Source organism: Molossus molossus, unplaced genomic scaffold, assembly GCF_014108415.1.
Source record: "Molossus molossus isolate mMolMol1 unplaced genomic scaffold, mMolMol1.p scaffold_m16_p_10, whole genome shotgun sequence".
Taxonomy (NCBI): domain Eukaryota; kingdom Metazoa; phylum Chordata; class Mammalia; order Chiroptera; family Molossidae; genus Molossus; species Molossus molossus.
Window position 1 is genome coordinate 89,104,227 of NW_023425345.1, and position 13,630 is coordinate 89,117,856.

At 38.0% G+C, this 13,630-nt stretch overlaps 1 protein-coding gene across 4 annotated transcripts in view; it reads left to right on the forward strand.

The window, feature by feature from the left end:
* MRPL42 (mitochondrial ribosomal protein L42) overlaps window positions 1–13,630 on the forward strand; it is a 52,423-nt gene that overhangs the window by 19,156 nt on the left and 19,637 nt on the right. The window contains exon 6 of one of the 4 annotated variants that reach the window (XM_036252090.1): window positions 9,640–9,689. The exons of the other annotated variants lie outside the window; for them this stretch is intronic. Within the exon in view, the coding sequence (XP_036107983.1) occupies window positions 9,640–9,655 (16 nt within the window). The 3' untranslated portion in view covers window positions 9,656–9,689. Of the gene's footprint in view, window positions 1–9,639; window positions 9,690–13,630 lie in introns of those variants that run through there. 4 annotated transcript variants of the gene reach the window in all.

The window sequence follows — 13,630 nt, forward strand, 5'->3', positions numbered from 1 at the left end:
GAGAGACCTGTTAAGGAACTATTATAATAGTCTACATAAAAAATATTGAAGATCTAAGTGAAAGGACCAGCAATGGGAATAGAAAGGGGGGAAATAAAAGAGAGGACTATCGTGAAGAGATTTAACGAGCAGCAGTAGGCGACTCGACGATGTGGATGGGGGAGACAGAAGAGGTAGGACACCTCTCATGTTTCTGACATGTTCAGGAGGATGGTGCTGCCATTCATACAAGTGGGGAAACAGGTTTGGGAGTGAGAAAGATGAACCTATTGTTGGTTTCATTGAGTCTGAAGGGCCTGTGGGTCATCTAGTGGGGAGTAATTCTGAAAGCAGGTGGATGTATAGATCTGGAGCGCAGTTTACTTTTTTTGTTTCTCTTTAGAAGGTATTATTTTCTTCCTTAGCCTTAGTTCTACTAGAGATTCCTCAGGGCTGTGCCTCATATTCCATGTCTTGCTGACATTAATTCTGAGAGTTTTAACTACATTTGTTATATAGGTGATATGCAACTTGCTTTGTTAACACATTTTTTAAAAATTTCTTTCATCTTACCCTGGATGGTTTGGTTCAGTGGTTAGAGCGTTGGCCTGTGCACCGGAGAGTCCCGGGTTCGGTTTCCACTACGGGCACATACCTTGGTTGCAGTTTGTCCCTGGCCCTGGTTGGGGTCATGTGGGTGGCAGCCACTCAGTGTGTCTCTCTCACATGGATGTTTCTCTCTCTCTCTTTCCCTCCTCTCTCCTTCCCACTCTATCTGATGATAAATGCAGAAATGTCCTCAGGTGAGGATAAAAAAAAAAAATGCCCTTGGTCTAATTTCCAGTATCATTGTCCTTAGATTGTTTCAAACTAGATATCTGTTCAAAGTTTTAAACTCATAACAAAACACAGCTCTTATTTTCCTGTCTTTAAAAGCCCTTCCGGTAATACAAGTGCTGTTGCTCTATCAATTTCCCAGGAAAAAAATCTGAGATTATTTTTGGCCGTCATGGTGTCTTTCAATTCCTGCTTTATTTCATATCCTCTTTCTTGATTTTTCTTTCTTATTTAATACCCACTCTGTTTATGCACGCTGTCTGGCTTTTTCCCTAATTTGGTAAATTGTAAGTTAGGGTATGTGAAAACAAATTAGCAAGCTATTTCATAAACCCAAATCTAAATCTGTCTTGTAAGGTTTTTTCCATGATTTATAAAATTTCTCATGTTTATCTTTTATTTCTTGCCATTATTCAGATATTTTAGTTCAAGCTCCACCTTGAAATTCTTCTATAATGGCTTTTAGTACCTGTTTCTCTCCCATGTGTTCTATATTGCTGCAATCTTTTGTTCATAACCAAATCGTTGAAGTTATAAAAATCCTCTAAAGGTGTGTAACTTGAAGGTGGACAAGAAGACCATTAGGGAGCCTTGAAACCACACCTGCATCTTCAGAACTTTATGTGTAGTACCCCACCTATGTTCCATCTTATTTATTTATTTAATCTTATTACTGCTAATTATCCTTTGACTGCTAATTTAATCTACTGGTATGTCTTGTCCCATCAGGATTACTAGGCATTTTCAGTTACAAGAAAACTCTAATTAAGTGCAATTCATTATTCCAATATCTATCCTAATACAGAGCTCAGAAAAATTCCAGATACTGGCTTATGTATATAAGGAAAATTCTTACCTATAGGTATTGTCCTTGTGATGCATCATCATCTTTCAGAATTTTAAATAAGGTAATGTGTGATTACTGATCATTCAACAAGTAGTTATTTAGCTTCTACATATATTTTGGATTAATGTAAGCCATTTTCAAGTGTTGGTGTCTAGATGTCAGAGACCACTTCTAAAACTTCAGGCAGTATATAGAAGGTTGTTATACTAAATATTTTATCATTTTTAAGTTATAGCAGTCAGAAGAATGGACCTATTATGAATTTAATAATTGGGGACCTAGGACATCTTTTCACTGATCCGCAGGCCAATGCTCAACTGCTGAGCCAAACTGGCCAGGGCATAGGACATCTTTTTAAATCTTTTTTTATTTTATTTTATTCTCACCCGAATATATGTTTATTGATTTTAGAGCGAGAGAAACATCAATGTGAGAGAGAAACATCTATCAGTTGCCTCTTATGTACACTCTGACCAGGGATCGAACTTGTAACCTAGGCATGTGCCTGACCAGTAATGGAACCTGCAACCTTTTGGTGTATGGAACAGTGCTCCAACCAACTAAGCCAGGGAAGGGCATCTTTTTCTTTCTCTTTTTCTTTTTCTTTATTTTTTGTTAATCCTCACCAAAGGAAATTTTTTCCATTGATTTTTAGAGAGTAGAAGAGAGGGAGGGGGGAGAGAGAGAGAGAGAGAGATGTGAAAAGAGACACAACAATTGTTTGCCTCCCACGTGTGCCCCAGCTGTGGCCAGGGATCGAACCTGCAACCCTGGTACTTGCCCTTGACCAGGATTCGAACCTGAGACACTTTGATGTGTGGACCAATGTTCTAACCATTGAACCACACAGGCCAAGGCCAGGACATCTTTTTAAATAAGTTGTTATTAAAAGGTATAAAATACTTATTTAAAAAACAAAATTCTTTTTAAACAATGTGAAAGTACTTAAAGTATAAAATAGGTGGTTCGTTCCCGGGTTTCGGCACCAAAAAAATAAATAAATAAAGTATAAAATAGGAATCTTTTCTATACCTACTCATACACATTCCCCATAGATAAACACTGTTAAACTGTCCCTAGGTGAGTAGCTCTACCTCGTATTATACACATACCTCATGAATGTATGTGCATTTTGTGCTTTTTGAACTCCAATCTAGTAAGACTTTTCTGAGAGTATAACTTTGTGTTAAAGAGGCCTGAGCTGACTCAAATCATCTTGCCTCTACTATTTACTAGCTAGTTATTTAGTGTTGTTATCTGTTAAAGAAAATAGAAATAATAATGCCTAAATTGAATGGTGGTTTTGAGAAATATAATCATATAAGTTAAGCACCTGGCATATGATATATGCTCAATAATAATATGATAATGATAATTACTCATATTGTCTCCTACTCATAGTTTTCCTCCTAACTCACTCTTTTTGAAGAATCTTTTCTTAAATAGTCTCTTGTGAGGTATAATTGACACACAGAAAAAGTATCAGTTTTAAAAAGTATACAATTTGGTGAGTTTTGACAAAGACAGTTATATGATCAATACCACAATCATAATATAGACTATTTCAACACTCGAAAAAGTTCTCTCATGCTTTTTTGCAGTCAGTTCCCTTCCTTTAACCCCCACGCCTGGCAATTACTGATCTTGCTATCACTTTTTAGAATTTCATGAATTTCTAGAATGTCATGTTTTACCCTTTCTAGCATTTCTTATAAATGAAATTATACAGCATGTAAGCTTTTGTGTCTGGCTTATTTAACTAGTGTAATGCTTATGAGATTCATCCATGTTGTGTGTGCCATTAGTTGTCCCTTTTTATTTTTGAGTAGTATTTCCTGGTATGAATAGACCACAATTTGTTGATGTACCAATTGATGGCTATTTTGGGTTCTTTGGAGTTTTGGGCTATTATGAATAAAGCTGCATAAACATTCAAGTACAGGTCATTGTATTGGCATGTTTTCATTTCTCTTGGGTAAATACTACTTAGTAGGATTACTCAGTTTATGATAAGGGCATTTTTAAATTCATAAGAAATTCTCAAAGTGACTGAACCATTTTGCATTCCCACCAGTAGTGTGTGAGAGTTCCAGTTGCTCCACATTTTCCCCAACACTTCACTTGGTATTATCGGTCTTTTTAATTTTGCTCATTTTGTTGGGTAACTAGTAGTATTTCATTGTGGGGTTTTTTGTTTTGTTTTGTTTTTCTAATTTTTTAAAATTGATTTTTAGAGAGAGAAGGGAGAGGGAGAGAGAGAGAAATAGAAACATTGATGAGAGAGAACATCAATTGGCCGCTTCCTGCATGCCCCCCACTGGGGATCAGGCCCACAACCTAGGCATGTGTCCTGACCGGGAATCAAACTTGTGACCTCTTAATGCATTGGTACATGTTCAACCACTGAGCCACACTGGCTGGGCTCATTGGGGTTTTAATGTAGGTTTTGCTAATTACTAAAGATATTGAGTATCTTTTCATATGCTTATTGGCCAGTCACATGATTAGAGCTTTTTCTGTTTTCTTTTTTGGTAAAATACAAATTTTTTTAATATGTTTTTATTTTTTATTGATTTTTTTTTGAGAGAAAGGAAAGGAGAGATAGAAACATCTATATGAGAGAGAAACATTCATTGGCTGCCTCCTGCATGCCTCTCACTGAGGATTGAGCCCGAAACTTGGGGATGTGCCCTGACCAGGAATTGAACCGGGACCTCTCAGTGCATGGGATGATGCTCAATCCACTGAACGACACCTGCTGGGCTGAAATACAAATTTTTGGCCTATTTTTTAAAAAGTAGATTGGTTGTCTTACTAAGGTATAAAACTTGTGGATCACAGACCTTAATATGATAGGTATATATGTTTTGCAAATATTTTCTCCTTGTCTGTACCTTACCTTTTTATTTCCTAAGTGTCTTTGAAGATCAAAAGTTTTAAAATTTTGTCTGGCCCTTGTGGCTCACTGGTTGAGAATTGACCCATGTACCAAGAGGTCAACAGTTCAGTTCTCGGTCAGAGAGCATGCCCAGGTTGTGGGCCCAATCCCCAGTGGTGGGCATGCAGGAGGTGGCCAATCGATGTTCTCTCTCATCGATGTTTCTTTTTTTTTTTATCCTCACCCGAGGACATTTTTTCATTTTTTGTACAGATAGAGTGGGAGGGAGAGAGAGGAAGGGAGAGAGAGAGAAACATCGACGTGAAGGGACACATCAAGTGGCTGCCACCCGCACAACCAACCAGGGCCGGGGACAAACTGCAACCGATGTACGCGCCCCTAGCGGGAACCGAACCCGGGTCTCCTGAGCCAAACTGGCCAGGGCTCTCTCATCGATGTTTCTATCTCTCTCTTTCTACCTTTATTTCTCTCTAAGATCAATAAAGGGAAAAAAAGTTTTTTAATTTTGATGAAGTTCAATTTATAAATTTTTCCTTTTAGTTTGAGATTTTTGTGTCCTATTTAAAAATCTTGGCTTAACTCAGGGTCACTAAGGCTTTTTCTATGTTTTCTGCTAGAATTTTTATAATTTTTTTAGCTCTAACATTTAGAGTAAATTTTTATATGTAGATTGAGGTGTGTGTTTTTTTTGCCTATGTTTATCTAATTGTTCCAGTGCCATTAGTTGAAAATAGTATCTTTCCTCATTGAATTTCCCTAGCACCTTTGTTGAAAATCAACTGACTAGCCCTGGCCGGTTTGGCTCAGCAGTTAGAGTGTTGGCCTGAGGTCCAGAGAGGCCCGGGTTCAGTTCCCGCTAAGGGCACATACCTTGGTTGCAGTTTGTCCCTGGCCCTGGTTGGGTCGTGCGGGAGGCAGCCACTCGATGTGTCCCTTTCACATCGATGTTTCTCTCTCTCTCTCTCTCTCTTTCTCCCACTCTATCTGAACAAAAAAATGGAGAAATGTCCTCAGGTGAGGATAAAAAAAAAAGAAAAGAAAATCAACTGACTATATATGTGTCCTGTAGCCTCTATTTTATTCTATTAATATATGTGTATATCTTTGCAATATCGCACACACTGTTTTGGTTATCACAGTTTGAAATAAGTCTTGAAATCAGGTATATTAAGTCCTCTAACTGTGTTCTTTTTTTCAAAACTGTCTCAGCAATCCTAGTTCTTTTGTGTTTCCATATACATTTAGAATCCCCTTACCATTTCTACAAAAAGACAGCTAGAATTTTGAAAGAGATTTTATTCAGAAGAATTGATGTTTTATCAGTATTGAATATTTCCATTCATGAAAATGGTATATTTCTCCATTTATTTAGGTCTTTTCAAATTTCACTTAACAGTGTTTTATAGTTTGTAGTGTATGAATATTGCACATTTTTTGTTAAATTTATCCCAACCATTTCATATTTTTTATGCTATTTTAAATGGCATTGTGTTTATAATTTGAGTTTCCAATGTTTGTTGTTTTTATGTAGAAATACAATTGATTTCTATGTGTTGACTTTATATCCTGTAGTCTTGAGCCTAGTTCTGCTACCTTGTTTATATATTCCTCAGGATTTTCTGTATAGATGCTCATGGTGTCATTGAATAAAGAAAACTTTACCTCTCTTTTTACAATGTGTATACTTTTTCTTTTTCTTGCCTTATTGCACTGCTTAGGACCTTAAGTACAACATTGTACTTAATGCTGAATAGTGTGGACAGCAGACATGATCTTCTTCCTATTTTTAGTGAGGAAAAGCACTGAGTCTTTTAACATTAAGTTATGATGTTGACTATGGGTCTTTTTGTAATCAGGTTGAAGAAGTCCCTTTTATTGCTGGTGTGGAGAGTATTTTGTTTTGTTTTTTAATCATGAATGGATATTAAATTTGTTAGATGCTTTTATTTATTAAGATGATCATATGGTTTTTCTGTTTTAGTCCTTACTATGATGAGTTATGTTGAGTGATATAAGTGTTAAACCAACCTTTTATTTCTGTGCTAAACCCTACTTGGTCATGATATATTGTTCTTTCTGTAGATTCCATTTGCTAAAATTTTGGGTAGAAGTTTTACTACTTTGTTTATTAGGGCTATTAGTTTGTAGTTTTATAATGCCTTTATCTGGTTTTAGTATCAGAGTAATGTTTGATCATAGAATGGGTTTGGAAATATTTCCTTTTCAATTATTTTGAAGAGTATATATAGAATGGGTGTTATTTCTTTCTTAAGTGTTAAAATTCACCATTGAAGCCATTGTTTTCTTTGTGGGAAGGTTTTCAACTACAAATTCAATTGTTATAGTCAGTATTTAGGACCATTCAGTTTACTTCTTGAGGGAGCTTTGGTAGATTATCTTTTAAGGAATTTTTCCAGTCATCTGAATTGTTCATTTGCACACTTATTCATAATATTCCCTTTTAATATTTTTATAATCTGTAGTGATGTCACTTCTCTTTTACTTCTGATATTGTTATTCTGTTGATCTTTTTGATAATTAGCTTTTGTTTTCATTGATTTTATTGTTTTTCTTTTTTCTATTTTATTTATTTTTCTTTGCTCTTTGTGTTTTCCTTCCTTCTTACTGTAGGTGATTAGGTTTTTTTTGTTTGTTTGTTTTTGTTTTTACCTAGGGTTATTTTTAATTTAAGCATTTAATGCTATAAATTTCCCTTTCAGCAGTACTTAGTTGTATCCCAAAAATTTTTATTTGTTTTGTTTTCATTTTACTTAGTTAAAAATGTTTTTTTAAGTATATTTTTTCTTTCTAAAAATACTTATTAGGTCTAGTTGGCTGATAGTATCGTTCAAGTTGTCTATACAGTTACTAATTTTCTATTTATTTAATCAATTATTATGAGAGGAATGTTGAAATCTGCCATTGTAATTTGTTATTGTGTTTCTTTTCTCTTTCTCCTCTCAATTCTGTCTGCTTTGTTTTTTTTTATCCTCACCGGAGGACATTTTTCCATTTTTTGCACAGATAGAGTGGGAGGGAGAGAGAGGAACAGAGAGAGGGAAACATCGATGTGAAAGGGACACATCGAGTGGCTGCCACCCGCACGACCAACCAGGGCCAGGGACAAACTGCAACCGAGGTACATGCCCCTAGCGGGAACCGAACCTGGGTCTCTCCGGACCGCAGGCGGACGCTCTAACCGCTGAGCCAAACCGGCCAGGGCTGCTTTGTTTTCATATATTTTGAAGTTCTGTTATTGGGTGTATATATATTTATATTATTATATCCTCTTGATGAATTGACACCTGTATCTTTATGAAGGGTCATTTTTATTGTTGCTGATATTTCTTTTTTTTTTTTTTATCCTCACCCGAGGATATTTTTCCATTTTTTGTACAGATAGAGTTGGAGGGAGAGAGAGGAAGGGAGAGAGAGAGAGAGAAACATCTATGTGAAGGGACACATCGAGTGGCTGCCACCCGCACGACCAACCAGGGCCGGGGACAAACTGCAACCGAAGTACGTGCCCTTAGCGGGAACCGAACCTGGGTCTCTCCGGACCGCAGGCTGACGCTCTAACCGCTGAGCCAAACCGGCCAGGGCTGTTGCTGATATTTCTTAGTATGAAATCTTATTTGTCTGGTATTAATGTAGCTTATCGAGCTTTTTTTTGATTAGCATTTGCATGAGATACATCTTTTTCTATTCTTTTATTTTTACCCTGTGTCTTTATTTTTTTCTTTCTTTTTTTAATTTATTTTTTTATTTTAAATCTTTATTGTTGTATGTATTACAGATGTTCCTCATTTTTCCCCCATTGACCCCCTACTCCCCTGTCCCGCACCCCTCCCATCTTTTCCCATACTATTGTCTGTGTCCATTGGTTATGCATATAAGTTCTTTGGTTTATTTCTTTCCACCCCCAACCCCTTTCCCTTTGAGGTTTGTCATTCTAGCAATGAATTTGTACTTCTTAATCCCTGTACCTTTTCACCCATTCCCCCAACCCCCTCCCATCTGGCTACCAACAAAATGTTCTCTGTATCTATGAGAATGTTTCTGTTCTGCCTTTTCATTTTGTTTGTAGATTCCATTGTCGATAGATATGTATTCATTTCCATGTTGTTTGTTCATATATTTTATCTTTTTCTTCAAAAAGACCCTTCATCATTTCGTATAATAATGTTTTGGTGGTGGTGATCTCCTTTAACTTTTTCTTGTCTGGGAAACTCTTTATATGTCCATCAATTCTAAATGGCAGCTTTGCAGGATAGAGTAATCTTGGTTGTAGGTTCTTGCTTTTCATCACTCTGAATATTTCTTGCCACTCCCGTCTGGCCTGCAAAGTTTCTTTTGAGAAATCAGCTGACAGCCTAATGGGAACTCCCTTGTAGGTAATTAGCTGCCTTTCTCTTGCTGCTTTTAAGATTCTCTCTTTGTCTTGAACCTTTTGCATTTTGATGATGATGTGTCTTGGTGTGGGCCTTTTGGGGTTCATCTTGTTTTGGATTCTCTGTGCTTCCTGGACTTGCATGTCAGTTTCCTTCACCAAGGTAGGAAAGTTTTCTGCCATTATTGTTTCAAAGAGGTTTTCAATTTCTTGTTCTCTCTCTTCTCCTTCCGGCACCCCCAAGATGCGAATGTTGACATGCTTGAAGTTGTCCCAGAGGCTCCTTACAATATCCTCATTTTTTTGGATTCCTTTTTCTTTTTGCTGTTCTGATTGGGTGTTTTTTGCTTCCTTATATCCAAATCAATGGTTTGCTTCTTGGATTTACATACTCTACTATTGAATCTGTGTAAATTATTCTTTATTTCAGTTAAAGCCTCCTTCGTTTCTAACTGTGCATTCATCATTTCTGACTGGTCCTTTTTTATGCCCTTGAGGCCCTCACTAAGTTCACTGAGCATCCTTATAAGCAGTATTTTGAACTCAGCATCTGTTAGGTTGCTTATCTCCATTCCGCTTAGTTCTTTTCTTGGAGTTTTGTTCTGTTCTTTCATTTGGGGCCTGTTTCTTTGTCTCCTCATTTTGGCTGCCTCCCTGTGTTTGTTTCTGTGTATTACTTAACAACAGGTATGGGGCTATCTGAGACCAGATGCTGCTTGTTTGAAAGAATTTAGGAACACCTGAAGCAGGATCCAAGACAGGCCAAACCTATGTTGAAGTAAGTGGCAACAGTTTGGGTGGGCCTGAAGTTGGGTGGGCCTGAAGTTGGGTGGGGAGGGGCCTCAGGGAATCACCAGGGCGGGGCTACCAGTGTGAGCCAGGTTGCTGGAGTCCCAGATATGGAGACTGTCTGCCGCCCCCGGGAAGGGCTCACCAAAGGTACAAAGGCCTCTTACAGCACGTTTGTCCCGCTCTCCAGCCCTCACTCCAGTGCCAAACAGCTCAGTTCTTCCCTGTATGTCTCTGGTGCCCCTTGAGCTGCCTCCCTTCCAAGCTTAGAGGGAGAGAGTCCGTTAAGTCCGTGCGCGGGCCCTTTAAGGAGCTGCCTGAGGCTCCAGCCGCTTCAGCTTCCCTGAGCCTCAGTTCCCACTGGTTTTTCCAGCCAGAAGTTATGGGGATTCTCTTCCTGGCACTGGAACCCTGAGCAGGGCACCTGGTGTGGGACGGGGACCCCTCAGTCCTCAGGGAGGACATTCCCAGCCGCGGGAGCCTCCTGATTTTTATCCGCCACACGTGGGTGTGGGACCAGCCCGTCTGCCTCCGCCCTCCTACCCTCCGCCCTCCTACCAGTCTCGATGTGGCTGCTGCTTTAATTCCGTAGTTGTAGGACTTCCATTCAGCTCACTTTCAGGCGGTCTTGAATAATGGTTGTTCTGTAGTTTAGTTGTAACTTTGATGTGGTTGTGGGAGGACGCGATATCGCGTTTACCTACCCGCCATCTTGACCAGAAGTCCGTGTCTTTATATTTAAAGTGGGTTTCTTATAAGTAACATATAGTTGGGTTTTGCTTTCCAATCTGACTTTTCTTTTCAATATCAAGCCATCTTAAATATTTTTTTTCCTTTGATTTTCAGTACTTGCACTCTTTTTTTAATCCGGAGTGGAAGGGGTGGGGGGGGAGAAATATTGATGTGAGAGAGACACATCGATTGTTTGCCTCCCATACCATACAATCAGGGCCAGGGATCAAACTGCAACTGAGATATGTGCTCTTGATCAGAATTGAACCTGTGACTCTTTGGTCTGCAGGCTGACATTCTAACTGCTGAACCAAACTGGCCAGGACCTCTGCCCACTTTTTAATTGGATTGTTTATTTTGGTGTTAAGATCTGTGAGTTCTTGGTAAATTTTGAATATTAACCCCTTATCAGATATATTATTAGTGAATATCTTCTCTCATTCAGTGGGCTCCCCTTTCATCTTGTTAATGGTTTCCTTTGCAGTGCTTAAATTTTTTAGTTTAATATAGTCCCATTTGTTTATTTTTTCTTTTGTTTCCCTTGCCCAAGGATATATATCAGAAAAAATATTACTAAGAGCAGTATCAGAGAGCTTATTGCCTGTGTTTTCTTCTAGGAGTTTTATGGTTTTGAGTCTGACATTTAAGTATTTAATCCATTTGGGTTTATTCATGTATATGGTGTAAGGAGGTGGTCTAATTTTATTTTTTGGCATGTGTCTGTCCAGTTTTTCCAACCCTATTTATTGAATAAACTGTCTACCCCATTGTATATTCTTGTCTCCTTTGTCAAAGATTAATTGACCATATAGACATGGGTTTATTTTTGAGCTCTCTATTTTGTTCCATTGATCTATGTGTCTTTTTATACAAGTACTGTGCTTTTTTGGTTACTATATATAGCCTTGTTTTATATTAGGTAGCATGATACCTCCAATTTTGTTCTTCTTTCTCAAGATTACTGTGGTTATTAGAGGTCTTTTGTAGTTCCACATAAATTTTTGGACTATTTGTTCTAGATATGTAAAAAAATGCCATTGGTATTTTGATAGGGATTACATTGAATCTATAGATTGCTGTGGGTATGGACATTTTAATGATGTTAAATCTTCCCATCCATGAGCATAACATATGTTTCTATTTATTTAAATATTCTTTTAGTTATTTCAGTGTCCTTCAATTTTCTAAGTAGAGTCTTTTACCACCTTGGTTAAATTTATTTCTAAGGTGTTTTAAGGTTTTAATTTTTTTGATGCAGTTGTACATAGGATTGTTTTCTTTTTTTTTCTTCATGATTTTATTTTATTTTAAAATTTTTATCAAATTTAGGGTTTTTTTTTTTTTCATTTCTCTTTCTGATAGTTTGTTATTGGTATGTAATAATGCAGCTTATTTTTGAATATTAGTTTTGTAGCCTGGCACTTTACTGAATTTATTTATCAGTTTTGATAGATTTTTGTTGTTGTTAATCCTCACCCAAGGATATTTTTTCCATTGATTTTTAGAAAGAGTAGAAAGGAGGGGAAGAGAGAAAGAAACATAGGTGTGAGAGAGACACATCTATTGGTTGCCTCCCACAAACACCCTGACAGGAGCTAGGGATCGAACCTGCAACTCAGGTACATGCCTTTGACTGGACATCAAACCCAAGACACTTCAGTGTGCAGACTGGCACTCCAGCCATGAGCCACACTGGCCAGGGCTGATAGTTTTTTGATGGAATCTTTAGGATTCTCTATATACATTATCATGTCATCTGTAAATAATGACTATTTTACTTCTTCCTTTCCTGTTTTGATGCCTTTTATTTCTTTTTCTTGCCTGATTGCTATGGCTAGTACTTCCAGTACTATGTTGAATAAAAGTGGTGAAGATAGACATCCTTCTATTGTTCCTGGCCTCTGCTCTAGATTATTTTCTCGTCATTAGGAATGTATCTTTTCTTTTGTAATTTTCATAAGGTCTCTAATACAGTATATATATGTGTGTGTGTGTATATACATTTTTTTTTTATTCCTCACCTGAGAATACTTTTCTATTTTTTTTTTTAATCCTCACCCGAGGATATTTTTCCACTTTTTGTACAGATAGAGTGGGAGGGAGAGAGAAGAAGGGAGAGAGAGAGAGAAACATCGACGTGAAGGGACATAATCGAGTGGCTGCCACCCGCACGACCAACCAGGGCCGGGGACAAACTGCAACCGAAGTACGTGCCCTTAGCGGGAACCGAACCCGGGTCTCTCTGGACCGCAGGCCGACGCTCTAACCGCTGAGCCAAACTGGCCAGGGCGAGAATACTTTTCTATTTATCATCAGATGGAGAGGGAGGGAGGGAGGGAGGGGGAGAGAGAGAGAGATATTGATGTGATAGAGCCAGAGAGAGAGAGAGAGAGAGAGAGAGAGATTGATGTGATAGAGCTACATTGACTGGTTGCCTCCCACACGACCCAACCAGGGCCTGAGACGAACCACAACCAAGGTACATGCTCTCGGCCAGAATCGAACCCGTGACTCATTGGTCCGCGGGCTGACGCTCTAACCACTGAGCCAAACTGGCCAGGGCTAATACAATATTTTTAATTCAATGTGGTGGTGCTGAGTTACTGTCTGATGGAATATCATCTTACCTAATTATCTTCACACCTTTTTGAAGTTGTTCAGTTAGTTTCTCTTTGAAATGGTAGTTTATTTACAATAGTCTTTGGGATGTTCCACTGTTAAATTTCCCATTGATTCTTGGAGTTTTATTCCCAGAGTTCAGCTGTCAAGTTATGTGAGTTCATCAAATTTCCATTTGATCTAGATAGGTCACAAAGATGTTTATCATTATCAGATTCTTAAGGTCATCAAAAGCTTGATGATCCCAAGGTGTTTCCCCAACTCATCCAGTCATAAAATACTTGCATCTAGTTATTGGCCTCACCTAAGGTAGGTGGACTGGGAGTGTAGGTAGTATGACTGGACAGAATTGATGCTGAAATAGCCTAGTGGCCAGTAAACATTGTTAGTTAGATTATTTGCATCTAAATATCTAGAGTTAAAATTGTTACTGCTAAATCTGTGAATTAGGTTTTGCCTTTTCCTAATTCTAGTGGTTTATTTTAGGATGGCAATTCAGAGTCTTAGATTTGGGCTTTTTACCAAGACTGAGTGCTAG